Source organism: Protopterus annectens, chromosome 1.part0 (genome assembly GCF_019279795.1).
Source record: "Protopterus annectens isolate FY-2018-M chromosome 1.part0, PAN1.0, whole genome shotgun sequence".
NCBI classification, from domain to species: Eukaryota; Metazoa; Chordata; order Ceratodontiformes; family Protopteridae; genus Protopterus; species Protopterus annectens.
In genome coordinates this window covers 969558299-969572165 of record NC_056725.1, presented here as the reverse complement: position 1 = coordinate 969572165, position 13867 = coordinate 969558299, and the positions used below count along the sequence as shown (strand labels likewise).

At 39.1% G+C, this 13867-nt stretch overlaps 1 protein-coding gene across 1 annotated transcript in view; it reads right to left on the bottom strand.

The window, feature by feature from the left end:
* The window catches only part of MED23 (mediator complex subunit 23), a 1483999-nt gene that overhangs the window by 780458 nt on the left and 689674 nt on the right, over positions 1 to 13867 (bottom strand). The window contains exon 7 of the mRNA XM_044067991.1: positions 8766 to 8911. Within this exon, the coding sequence (XP_043923926.1) occupies positions 8766 to 8911 (146 nt within the window). The remainder of the gene's footprint in view (positions 1 to 8765; positions 8912 to 13867) is intronic.

Sequence of the window (13867 nt, the reverse complement as noted above, 5' to 3'; positions counted from 1 at the left end):
AGGAAGAAGGCAGCAAGGAAGATATGCAGTCATTAATAAAGTAGGAGAAGATGCAAAATGAATAGTGAAAAAAACAGTTGGGTAGGGGAGTGCAGTTGAGAAATCTCAAGAAAAGACTGTTTAGTATATCAACAGATATGCTTAAGGAGTTGAAGGCTATGACATGTAGGAAGGAACAAGCAGGGGTAAGAACTTTAGGGGAGTTAAAATTGCGAAGAAGAGAGGGAGGCTTGATTATTTTTGATATGCTGTAGAATAAATCTGGAGAAAGAGGGGATTGGTTGCACTACAGAGGTTTGGTTGTTATGATGGAAGGGATATGGAGCAGCAGAAATTATAAAAGGGAGGAATTAATTAGTCAGAGGGTGAAAAGAGCTGCAGAACAAGAATATGATTCTTCAGAAGAGAAGAACTGGGCCTATATAAAATCATTTAAGGACAATGTTAGCTATAAATGATATGGAAAAGTTGCATCATTGGTGGATGAGTGAAGATAGCAGGGAGCCTTTGGTCATGCCAAGGGACAGTACTAGAGGTTAGAGAGCAGGTTCATGCAGGTAATTTGGGAAATGAACTGGGCACTGAGACAGACAGGACCAATAGGTGTTTTTGGTATATGAATAATACTCCTTTGGCAGTCTGTAAACAAGGGTGTGGCCAGTATGTGAAGAGTTACAGATGTGATGAAGATTATGTGGCTCAAATGCATATGTGATGGGTCTGTCATGAGATGAAGTTCGGATAACGGTGGCATGAATGAAAACTACTGAAATTTGAGAGAGAGACTTCTGAAAACATTTTAGGTTAATTTAGGGTTGTATTTGCCAGAGGTAGGGCAAGATGGCCTTGGGAGAAACTGAGAGGGCAGATTGGAGTTACAGGTAACAGCAGGGGATGTTAAAAGATTAACAGCTAAAGCCTGGAAGTTAGTTAGACCCAGGAATATCCTGAAGGTACTTCTCAGAATGTATATGAATGGTATGATTAGGAAATCAAAGCTAATTACAGACAAACTGAGGTGAGTTGCAGGGCAGATGGAGTATTATGTAAAGGGTGGAAAGGAGTGAAAGTTGTAGTGGAAATCCATTTAGTGTGGTCATTACTTAGGGAGACAGAATGAATGGATGGATTTTGGTTGAGGTTTCATTAATTATTGAGATGGTACAGTTTTCCTTTCAGTGGGGGGCTGTAAACAAGTATCAGAAGAGACCCTATGTAAGATGATGTTATAAATTCTGTAGTGAGGAGAAGAGGGGGACTGCATCCATAGATATATATCATATGTGTGTTTAGGGATCATTTGGGGGAAGGATCTTTGCTTCTGTAGTAGAAACAAGCTTTATTTTAACATGAAAAGAAACTTGGTTTTACTTCTGTAGAAATTATGCCACTGATTTTGATAGCTTTTAAAAAGGGAAAAAATATTTCACTGGAACTAAGGGTTGTAGTGGAAATCCATTTACTGTTTTTCTCACATAGAGAGAGCAGCAGAGACAAATGTATAATTTCATATACTGCTGAGACATGGCAGCTGGCTCTTTTACAACCTTCATTCAGAATACAGACATTTCCTGACTACACTACTTACAATCTCCCTGTACTTACAGATAAGCAATTAACTCTTTGCAGACCCAGGGCTATGTCTTTACATTTACTACATTTTTTCAGCAGCACAAGGTTACATACATATTTCTTCTATATATCACAATCATGCTGTCACTGTTACAATGTCTTAAAAAAGCATTTTCACAATGTGGTTTCTGCTGCAGATCTTACAAAGCGTATATACAGCATAAATATGTGTTACAGTATGAATTAACAAAGGAAGAAAAAGACATACAGATATCACATCTTACTCTCCCATGGCATAACAAACAAGAACAGAGATTCATTTATATTTGTCTTTTCTTGTTTAAAATTCCCTTTCATTCATTTCAATTAATTTTTTTTCCAAATGTATTTATTTTCAATAAGTCACATACATAAAAAGAAAAAAAACAGAAACATTTGTACAATTACTAATTTTTCGTACATTACAGAGCATTATATAGATAAACAATTCAGCTTTACGGTTTCATACATGTGATAGATATCTGTAGCGTTCAAAGCAATGTACCTTTACATTTTCCTCATAATGATCACACTTGCGTCTTTCGGCTTTTCCCGGTTAGGGGTCACCACAGCGGAACTCCGGTCCGCTAATGATTGGCAGTAGATTTTTACGTGCTGGCTTGCCAGGCCTAACGCACAACCTTCACCAAAGGAACACCATTCACGCATGTCGCCACACAGAAGACGCTCTTAACTGAGAATCGAACAGGCACCGTCTAAACTGTGAGGCGACAATGCTACCGCAGCACCACCACCACAGCATCCTCATAATGATCATACTAGTATGTTTAAACAGCAAAAAACAAGTACAAAAACAAAATCACATTCTAGCATACAACTGTTCCACAACTATTTACAGAAGTGCTGTGAGTCTTTTCTGTTCAATAAGACCTACTAACCATGAAGAAATATGAGTTCCTAAGAATGTGTATGGTTTAATGATCAGTAACTAGAATCATTCACTACAAGTTGATAGTCTTACTTATTATATATCTTAACTTTATTGTAATTTGTCTTTTCTCCTTAACTATGCAAAATATGGTTTAAGAGAATGCCCCAATATTGTTTGAGATGGGCTCTTTTATTACATTAGTGGTTATGTACTCATTTCAATTAATTTTACTGACTTGTCATCCTGCCCTTTACTTCATTCCTGCTCTCTCAGCTTTCAGCCTTCTGCTGCAGTGGAACTTTGTTTCACTCAAACTTCTGAAACCTACTTCCGATTTTCTAATAATATTCCCTATTCCACTTACACTTTCCTGTACATCATTTCACCACGTCTTCTTCCATTTTAACAAGAATTCTGGAAGCAATACACATTTTGTTTTGCAACTTAATCCCTTTTCTCTACACATTCTGGCCAGAAAAGCCTTTCCACATGGCATTATGCTTAATTCTATCTATCACGGCCTTTCTCTCAACAAAGGCGACATAATATTACCTCCTTAGGGGTGATCATTGCCTTGTTTTTTAGGTCAAACCTCATATCTCCAGAAATCAAACAATCCAGCGAACACTAGGACTACAAATCTGAACCGGATTCAGCAAATAAATAAATCACAGTAGAGGCAGACTCATTATACAATGACTACCACTTCCAGATCAAGCAGTGTGAAAGAGTTCAACAACTGGATGGATATTCAAACCCCCCCCCCCCTCCGCATGACTGGCCTATTGCTCCTTATAACAGAAAGTAAGGTCTAAGAGTGGGCAACGGCAAGGAGTAAATTGCCAAATGGCTCAGTCGGCCTTGTACTTCGTATGATTCTATGATTACTGTTAACAAAGACAGTGTTCTCTAAATTGTGTATTTTCCCATTCATGATACTAAAATCTATCAACATATTACAGTCATTTCCACATCTCATATTTATCGATATATTTTTTTTCGCTTTTCTACTGTGCAGCATATCTCTTTGCAATACATCAATATCATCAGTCCAATAAAAAGAAAATCAGCATTCCTCTGTTATGGTTATCGGCTAAGCCCAATCACAAAGTTTTACCACGTAGCTACATTTTTTTTCATCTCATGTTCTAAAAAGGGAGAGAACACATCACCAAACAAGTGTTGTGTACTCATCACAATGTTACATCTTTATGATCCATGTCTGTTCACTTCAAAGGTATGACTGGTAGTAACAGATATCTCTCTTCTAGGCATCTATATGGACTTCACAAGATCAAACTTCTCCCCTCATTCCCACAATGCATCAAGCTTCCCTTTATTTGTCGCTCCAAACTGAGTTTGCCCATAAAGCTGCACACCTATACATATGCATGCAAGTGGCATGTATGTGTCTATTATGTAGCAATGCTCCCCGAAAGCATCAGAAATGGTCAGCTAGGTCTCTTTGAAGGTGTGTGTGTGTGTGTGTGTGTGTGTGTGTGTGTGTGTGTGTGTGTGTGTGTGTGTGTGTGTGTGTGTGTGTAAAAATATATAAATAAGGAATGGAAAGCTGGGAACAGGCAGTTGGCACAGAGGACTAAAGCTCTGACTTGCTAATGGGCTGCTACCTGTCACAAGGGCACAGGGTTTGAATCTTTCCACCTTCACTTACCTACCATCTGACATTGAGCAACTCACTTAACCAGAGAGTGCTCTGAAGCAGATGGAAATGTGGACTAGACTCCTTAAAGGTCTCCAGAAAATGAAGTGCATAGACATGTATCATGAAGATCTAACATTATAGCAAGTACATAACTTTCATATCTCTGACAATCCAGGCAAAGGTAAGAGAATCTCCAGCTAGGATTCATGACAGAATACCGCAGAGAATGCTGGTTCCAAGGAATACCTAGATCTTGAGATAACATCCAATATATGGTGTTTTCAAAAGTATGCAGTGAAGCCCATGCCACGATAACGGTGCACTTCATCAACAGTCAAATTCCTGAAAAAGGCAAGAAAACTGAGATCCCCTGTACAATGTACATTTGGTTTACCTTGCAAGATCTTATTGTCACTGTAAAAGCAGAAGAAATTGCAGTCAGTCACTGGGAGACAGTGACCCTTGGACACCTTTTGGCCTAACCTAATTGAGGTAAAGTATAAGAAGAGCTTATCATTTTTTTTTGTGACCTTTTGTCTAGTGAAGATTAAATCACAGATACCTATTGCAGACTCAGGCAATGTAGTGTGCATTTGTATTTGATGGAAAACTGGGGAAAGAAAAAAACTGTGGTTCAAATTTGATGCCACCTTGGGACTAAAGGCTAGATTAGTCCTCACACATGCCCTGTCTAAGAAAAATTAAGTATGGATATAGGAAGGAAATAGCTTATAGTACAGAAATACTTCTAGCTGAGGTAACTGCCACAAAAGTATTTTCCAAGGAAGGAAATTAAGATCTACCTTTGCTGCTCATTCAGTGGGAGGGACTTTCAATTTTTTTAATACAAAATGTATATGCCAAGAGGAAATGGGGCCTATGAAGAGTGTTCTCAGTAAAAAAAAAAAAAGCGTCCCTAAGAAAGGTGCTGCAAAACCAAAGATGACTGCCAGATGAACTTTCAAGGGTGATCAGCTAGATGCTGTAGGACAGCAGGAAAAGGGGATAAAAAGTGATCAACCCCTTAAGTTTACTGTCAAAATAGAGAATTAAGTCAGTTTTCCCTTGTAAAGCTTTCTAGTATTGGGCTTCTGGGTTGCAGTCAGGATATAGAACACTCTGGGTGGGTATGCTGGGTCATTGGCCATTAATAGATCGGCAGAAACAAAGCCGTTAATCTGAGAAAATGTAAGTGAACACTGCTGGACATGTGGAAGAGCAGACCTGGGTGAAATTCCATAACAAGACTGTTCTTTAACAGGTAAGGCCATAACTGATGAAAGCATACTTGTTAAGGCCAAAACATAGCTATAAGAATGACTTTGGCCCTGTACATCTTGGCTTTCTGAAGAACCTTCAGTGTTGGGGAAATGTATTGGTGGACTAGATCATCCTTTGGGGTATGCCACAGTGGAGAGATTATGGAAAATAAACTGCTGCCCTTGTAGTGGGTCATGGATGCAAACAGGTCACAGAGACTTTCCCCAACAGGGAGGAAGGCTGTTCAAGTGATTATCAATTTGAAGGGTCACTAGTGCTGCAACAGCAGACATTTGCTGAGACGATCCACTAAAAACCTGGTCTGCTCCAGGTGTATGTTGAATTTGCATGCTTTCTGGCATCAATTCCCACCCCCATAGTTTCAGGACCTCCTAATACAGGGGATACGACTTTCCCCGCTCCAACTGTCAATGTACTACACCACTGGCATATTGTCAGACTGGACAATGATTACACCTTAGTTAGAATAGTCCGGTGATGACTGCAAAGAAAGAAATAACCATCCTCATCTCCATGATATTTATGTATAGAACAACATCCATCTGCCCTAACCAATGCCCCGTACCCCAGGGCTGACTCAACTGTGATGACTCTGATAGCAAGCAGAGGAGGGGGAGAAGGAACAACTCTTCACTAGATTGTCTAGTTGTAATCATTAGACAGGAAGGTCATGAATGACCAATGTTTTGTGAAAGTACTAAACTTCACTAAAGTTTAAGATGCATGAGAGAATCACCAGTCTATTTCCCTCCTTATACAACCTTCTAAGTGCTTCTCTTTGGAACACCTGTAAACGTTCTTATGATGTGGATGTAATATGAGAAACTTGAAAATATTACCATGTTATTTCAACTACATGTTAAGTGGTAATGGAGTGTGATTTATTTGTATTTAACAGACTTTTATAAGCCTCTCTAATGTTTATCTCATTTAATTATATTTATTTCACTGCATTGTTTCTATCTGCAATTGATTTCTGCTATGATCACTTGTATGTTGCCTTAAGTAAAGCCTGGCCCATGCCTGAACAAGGCCAATGCACCTTCCTAGTTAACAACTTAAAAAAATATAAATAAATAAATAAAGAGAATCTGAAATCTGAGACGACTGGAATCAAATGTCCAATGCAGGATTGTTTCTCATGTGAAACCTCACAAGTACAGCTGAGTAAATGGACTTTATGAACCAAGGCCATCATAGGCAGAGGTTGGGATTCGAAAAGCCATACTGCTGTTTGTAAAGACTGCATTCTTTTTGAGGTGAGGAAGACAATTCTGGCCACTGTACTCAGGTGTCACCCTATGAAAATGTATCTATGTGATGGGTCCAACAGGGACTTAGCAGTATTCACTGTAATTCTCCAGGACAGGAACAGGTGTAGTAAATAGCCCCTTGCCCAAGTCAGGGACTGCTTTGTGGGTACAGCTAGAAAACAGTCATCTATGTAAGCAGGTGAGCTGCTACTCTCTTAGTATATCTAGTAAACACCCTGGAAGCTGCGCTGAGACCAACTGGAAGCACTCCAAGCTGGTAGTGACTGGTTCCTATACTGAAGCTCAAGAGCTCTTCTGATTCCTAGAGTAGGACTTGAGGAGTACTGAATGTGACTCCCAAAGCTGGCAGCATCTTACCTTCTTGTTTGTTCTTGAGCAGTTTCTCTTACATCTGCCATCTGAACAAGGACCCATGACATGGGCAATTCCTAAGGATGGTATGGAAGTTTTCCACAAAGTGTTTCTGCCTCAGCCAGGCATGCCTCTTCACTGTTGTGCTAGACGTTGCTCCAATTGTTGCTCTAATAGCCACAGAATGTAAGAGTCTCATGAAAGCTGATAATACATTAGCCATTGTTGCAGTCTGTGATTATTGCTGGCAGTGGAAATAACTGTTCATAGGAGTTTAGTAGGCTAACAACCACAATGGTCTTTTTAAGTCTAGCCATGCGTCCCAAATCTCTGACAATTCTGGTACCTTTGATAACTGCAAACAGGGGCTTGGGAGATAACTTTTTCAATGTTTTTAATGCCTTTTCTGCTAGATCATGTTAAAAAAAAGTCACGAGTATATATGAATTCACTGTCCTATGGAAGATGTACTGTTACATAGGTGTGCATCCGAAAATGCTCAATATGTGACAAATATTACTTTAGTGCACAGCTGAAAACAGCTTACTGACATGGCTGGACTAACACCACCAACAAAATTCAAGTCAGATAAACTCTTGAACTGGTAATGGAAAAAGCTGAAGATGAGTAGTTTGTCTTCACAGATATCTTGCTGGGTTGAATTACTGAAGGCATACTATTGGGCTGAAGAAACGGCAGCTGGTACACTCAGATCCCACAAAATAAAGGTAGAATTTGTGAGGATCTTAGATTCTGTAGCCCAGAGACTGTATTCAGTCATAGGGCCTATGATTCTTCGGAATCAACCACCAATTTATTTTTTTCCTTTTTTCAGACGATAAACAATTGGAGATCTGAACTGTGTGACTGATAAGAATGAACTGCAGACTGAGGGATGAGACCAAACTAATAAGATGGAAAACAGATGCTGTGCATAGGCCAATGGCTGTACATCAAGTATAAGTACTTGCCTTTTTTTTTTTTTAAAGAAAAGCAACAAGACTGGTCTTAAAAAGTGAGTAAAAGTATGCCCCCTACTCCAGACAATCCCTCAAAGCAACACACCAAATTATGTGGTGATGAACACACACACCATAGTTTGAATTTTTTCACTGCACCAAAAGGGACAAGCTTTTGAGCTGACTCAGTTCAGTAAACCTCCCTCTACAGCCTCCCTTCGTAGAAAAAGCCAAATGTTAGTCATCCAAATAGTGAAACATTCTAGTCTATGTTTAGCACATTGACCATCACCAATGTTACATATCTGATGGGAATGCCAACTATCAAAAGTAAACAGACACAGGTGCAGAAGTAAACTCAGCCTCCCCCCCCAAAAAAAAATAATCAGCCTAGAGAAAGGATAATAGTAACTTACTAGCAGAACTGCCACATGTCCATAAATCTTTTGCATCCAAGGGACCTGTTATATTACAGCTGTAAAGGCAGAGGAACTAAAGAGAGTTTTTTTAAATAATTGTATTTAAGTGTGCTTCATATTTTTCTATGATGAAAACATTCTCGAACAGTCATCTTTAATCACACTATCGTCTATTCTCGGATTACAAAAATAAGACTACACAGTTTAGTAACTAAGTATACTACACTTATTTCTGACAGCTTTCAAGTTGTTTCTTAAATGCCTATAAATATCTATGACAAAGTCAAAGTTTTAGGTGACTATTAAGGCACTTACTCATGATGCAACTTGAGTGAATGGGGGATGGGAATCTGCAGTTTGGAGTCATCATTCTGGGCTTTCCTGTTGAGGTGGATCCAAATGCAGGTCATAGCAAAGGCATGTGTTGACTGTTGCTTTGTAATATCTGGAACAGGAATACACTGGGAAAAATCATAAGAGGAACAGTGTCATATACATTAAAAGATATGCTTTCAATAAACAAAAATGCTGTAAAGTGGAGATATTCCTGATTGATACTCACTTAAGGAAGTTACAACACTGTCTTGTTACTAAAACTTATTTTCTTTGTCCCTTCTAACACTCTCACTATTACCCTCAACACTTTCACACAACAGGCCTCCCTAATATAATATGCAGGCGACTTTCTCACTCATATGCACATTTGACAACCTGACATCTCCAAAGTACTCGGGAAGCTTTAACAGCTGCAGAAAAATGGCTTTATGACTCTCAACTCACGCTCATCCCTCTCCAAAAAAAAAAAAAAAACCACTACTACTTCTTTCCCCAAATTCCCCTCTTATGAAAAAACATTTAAATCCTCACTGAAGTCAACATCTCATAGCAAATTATAAGGGATGATAGTGCATGATAATCTTAAATTTGACCTGCATATAAAAAATTGCATAAAAAAAATCATCACAAACTAGGAGTGCTTTGCACAGCCAAAAGCTTTCTCACCAACACAACTGCACCTGTCACTACTTACTTCCTTCCTTCACTATTTTATGGTGCTCCCATCCTGATTAACTTCCAGAAATCACAAAAAAAATCAAAACTTGAACAATATTACAATAAAGTGGATAAATTTGCAAAAATTACCCCTTTCAGACACCACCACCACTTTATAGAACAAAAAAGTCTAAACTGGTTATAACTACCACATCAACTAACACATATCTTACCACCTGTCATGAAAGGAGATACTGCCAGCCCAGCTAGCTGGAATTTTGTAAAAAAAATATATGTCATTTGTGAATGCTAACATGATTTATACACAAGTGTAACAAAAGGGAGATACTGCCAGCACAGCTGTCTGAAATTTTGTAATTGGCTATGTGTCATTTGTTAATGTCAACATGCTTCATGTAAGATGCTTGTGTTACACATGTATTAGAACTGCATGTCATACTGTACAGATGTGTGCTGAAGAGACATTTTGTAAAGTACTGAGCAGATATGTATATACAATTTTGTAACTGTTTAGATGTAAATATTTTAACAATGGAAACTGCAACACAAGAAGTTAACTTCAGAAGAATAGTTGTGATTGAATACTTTATGGCTGGGCCATAAAAAAGAGATGTTATCTTTTAGTTTCAATGCAACAGGAGACGATGTCTCTAGAACTAGAAGCTTTTTTGTATCGTCTTTAAATGTGGAATAATGTAAATTATTTTACAACTTCCAGCATTTGCCAAAAGATCTGAGGTCTACAGGTAGATGCTGAATGCTACCAGCTGATCAGTAGGGTTTTTCACCTGGGATAGAGTCAGATGACAAGAAGTGATGTCATTCTGCAAGCTATTCCAGCAGTAATATTTGGGATATTAATTTAAGAACTATCTGAGAGAGACTGGGCAGTTTGTATGTTGTCTTTGACCTGACGAGCATCCACTAACCACATCTGCCTGCCTTGTTGCTCTGTAAGCAAGTTAACCAGGATACAGTAATTTCTCTCAGATACAGTCAGGAAAATAGTGAAGTATTGCTTGGATGTTTTCTTTATTTACTTGAGACTGTCCTGCAATGTTGTTTTAAATATTTCCTGTGATTTTGAGCTCTGATGTAACTGTGATTATATACTGAGTATTTTTTTGTTCTTTTATTATTTATAATTAAATATATTTAAACCATTCAATTTGGCTGATACTTGTCAGACATATTTAAGTTTTGAGAGTACTTGCATATTTATTTGGTGACACTGTGTACACCACTCCTAACAGCCTTACACTTGGTCAAACTACCATTTGTATTGATAGTAACGTTACACAGTAAGATTGGACACAATTTGTTAAGGGCCTTAAAGTAGCTGATAAGGACATGGCTGGTGGCAGTGATAACTACCTTATAGCCTGGGCAAAAGGGGTTATAGCTACTAAACCTGTGCCAGCCTTTCCCAAGTGTGTGTGTGTGTGTGTGTGTGTGTGTGTGTGTGTGTGTGTGAGATCTACTTGGGCAGGGACATAAAGCACTGATTGGACAGACAGGATGCTGGAGGTCTTGGCTTGGCCACTCAGCTAGGATCACAACCCTATAGCTGTGCCAGTGGGAAGTCTTATTGTGGATCTGGAGAGAGAAGGAGAAACCAGCCCCGGACTGACGGTGGTCTCTGTGTGCTTTTAAAGGAAAATGCACTTGATGCAGAGAGGACATGTGGATACTGTGTGTATACCTGTCATCCTCCCAATGTACGTCCCTAACTGGTGTTTATGGTGAGGGTTGAGGTTCCTTGATTACTGGCCAGTGCTGGAGCGTCACACCACTTATAAGATTATCCAGCATCCATCTGCTTGTCCAGCACTAGACAACTACATTCCCAATTAGTCATTATGATCCAATGAAAAATAGACAACTACATTCCCAATTAGTCATTATGATCCATTGACCAAAAACTTCTCTGAACACAAACCCATCAAATCTGCTGGACATGGTTTGTACTCATACCATGTTGCCCAAGCCTAGGACTCCTTACCTGTATCCATTAGGTCAACCCCCCCCCCCCCCAAGTCCTTTAAAACTATCCTGACAGACTTCTTAGTCAAGCTCTGGCTCTGTTCTTGCTCAATCCCAGGCTAAACTATATCCCCAAATATAAACAAGTACCTACATTCATACCTTACAGCTCATTACCCTCCCTTCATCACTCACTTCCTTACTTCAATCACTCTCCCTTGACACTCTTTCTAAATATGTCATAATACTGTTTTTTTCTCTCTCACTTTATATTGCAATTGCTGTTTGCAGTATACCAACTTACCTTTAATGTCTATATAAACTGGTTAAAGAATTCTCTAAATATTAAATAATTGTCACATAAGTTGTATCTGTTTCTTAACCAATGTTTTCACATTTTGTCTAATCTGGTATAATTATTTAAAATGTTGATGTTTTTGTACTATTTTGAAGACTGTAAAATTATTGTTCTTAAAATGTTTCTGTAATACTCTGGAGCTTTTCTACCCAGGCCTCTGCTGAAAACGGGCACATACCCAGTCTAACTTTCCCGGCAATCAAATGTCAATAAATAAACCTGTATGCATACATTACCTCAGCATAACAATAGATATTTGTAACTTAAGCTATGTACTTACAAGAACAACAGATTGAGGTGCTCTTGGAATGGATGGACTTGTCAATAAATTCTTGCTCAGCAATAACGAGAACTCTGACAAGTTCAAGCTTCCCCCTTTCCCATAATGCACCTCACCTCTCTAACCCAGATCTCCAGATCAAGTAAATCCACCAGCCTAAAAAGATGAAGCTTGTGACAACAGAAAAATACTCACTTATGACAGGTGCAAATTTAGTACTCAGCACCCAATGGTAAGCCTCAGGTGCTCCTCTAGATCCTTCCAGATAGTACACTGGCAGCTGATGTAAGACATAGGGATGTTTCCAGACGAGATTTTGAGACCAATAATTATCCTCAAGGATAGGCAGAAAATACAGTTATGTAAAACCTTACCATAACAGTAGATCTCCTTCTCTTTATCTTAAGGATCTCCTGCCTAGGATAGCCAAACATCCAGCAAGTACACCAAAGCCTTGAGATCTTGTATGTACAGTACATCACACACATGCTTCCATGCACCATGCAGGGCATACAGGTGACATACAGACGCATTTACTTAGATCTGTACTGCCCAAGTAGAGAACAGTCTCCATAGGACAAAAGAAGGCTATGCACATGCACAGGGAGAAAATGCAGATGGAAAAGGGGAACCCTCGGCCAGGATGGGTAACAAAAGCAAAGCCCAAAAGAAAAAAATGGGATGGTGAGAGGGACAAATTTTGCAACAATGAAGGGAAGGACTTCTACTGTTATGGTAAGATTTTACATAACTGTACTATGTCTTTCGATATCACTGCTGCAGTATTCTTCACCTTAGTGAGAGTACAAAAGCTCAAGAAAAGGAGCGAAAGATGGAAGGCTGGAAATAGCCTTCAACAAACCCATGCAGGATGGTCCTAGCAAAAACCTGCTCTGACCCTAGAAAACGTATCCAATTTATAATGCTAAGACCGAGTAGCAGCTTCCAAGGATGGAACTGGCATCCAAATCCTTGAAAAAAAGCTCCAAAAGAGGCAACAGCCAAAGTGAAAGTAAACAGATATTTTCCATGAAAAGATAACAAAAGGAAATTGCCTTAGATATCCAGGAGGTGATGATTTGCTTAGACACAGCCATAACCAATGCCTGGGATAAAAGGAAACACAAAGCTGGTCAGACTTCTCAATGGTCTTAGTTTTAAACAAATACCTGAGCTGTCTGTGCAAATCCAAGGGATGAAGGACCCTCTCACTAGCAGTCCTAGAAAAAGGAAGAAAGGAAGGGAGTTATACTATATGATTTGAGGACAACTTTTTAACAAAGTTGGGCATATAAGAAGGATTAATATGAAGAGACACCCTGTCTCTGTGAAAAAAAAAAAAAGCAGGACTGGCTATTAGTGCCTGAAGCTCTGAAACCCTGTGAGCAAAAGTAAGAGCAAGCGACAAGACAGTCTCCCATTTACAGTACTGCAGAGAAGCTGAAGCTGCAGGCTCAAAAGGAGTCTGAGGCAATTTTTCTACAACAAAATTAAGGTCCCAAGGAGAAAATAGTCTTCCTTGAGGGCCTAATAAGTAGGATGCCTTTAAGAAACTTTTTGACTTCAAAATGAGAAGCCAAAGTAGGTTTTAAAGGCAGACAAGCAGATATAGCTGGTAAATGGGCCTTTCAGAAGAACAGGCCGATCCAGCCTGGAGAAATTCACACAAACAGGAAAGAGCCAGAGGGACCCACACTGAAAAGGGCCCTGGTTGAGTATGGCTCAAGGCAGAAAATCTTTTCCATTTGGACATATAAGACCTTCTGGTTGCAGGTTTTCCTG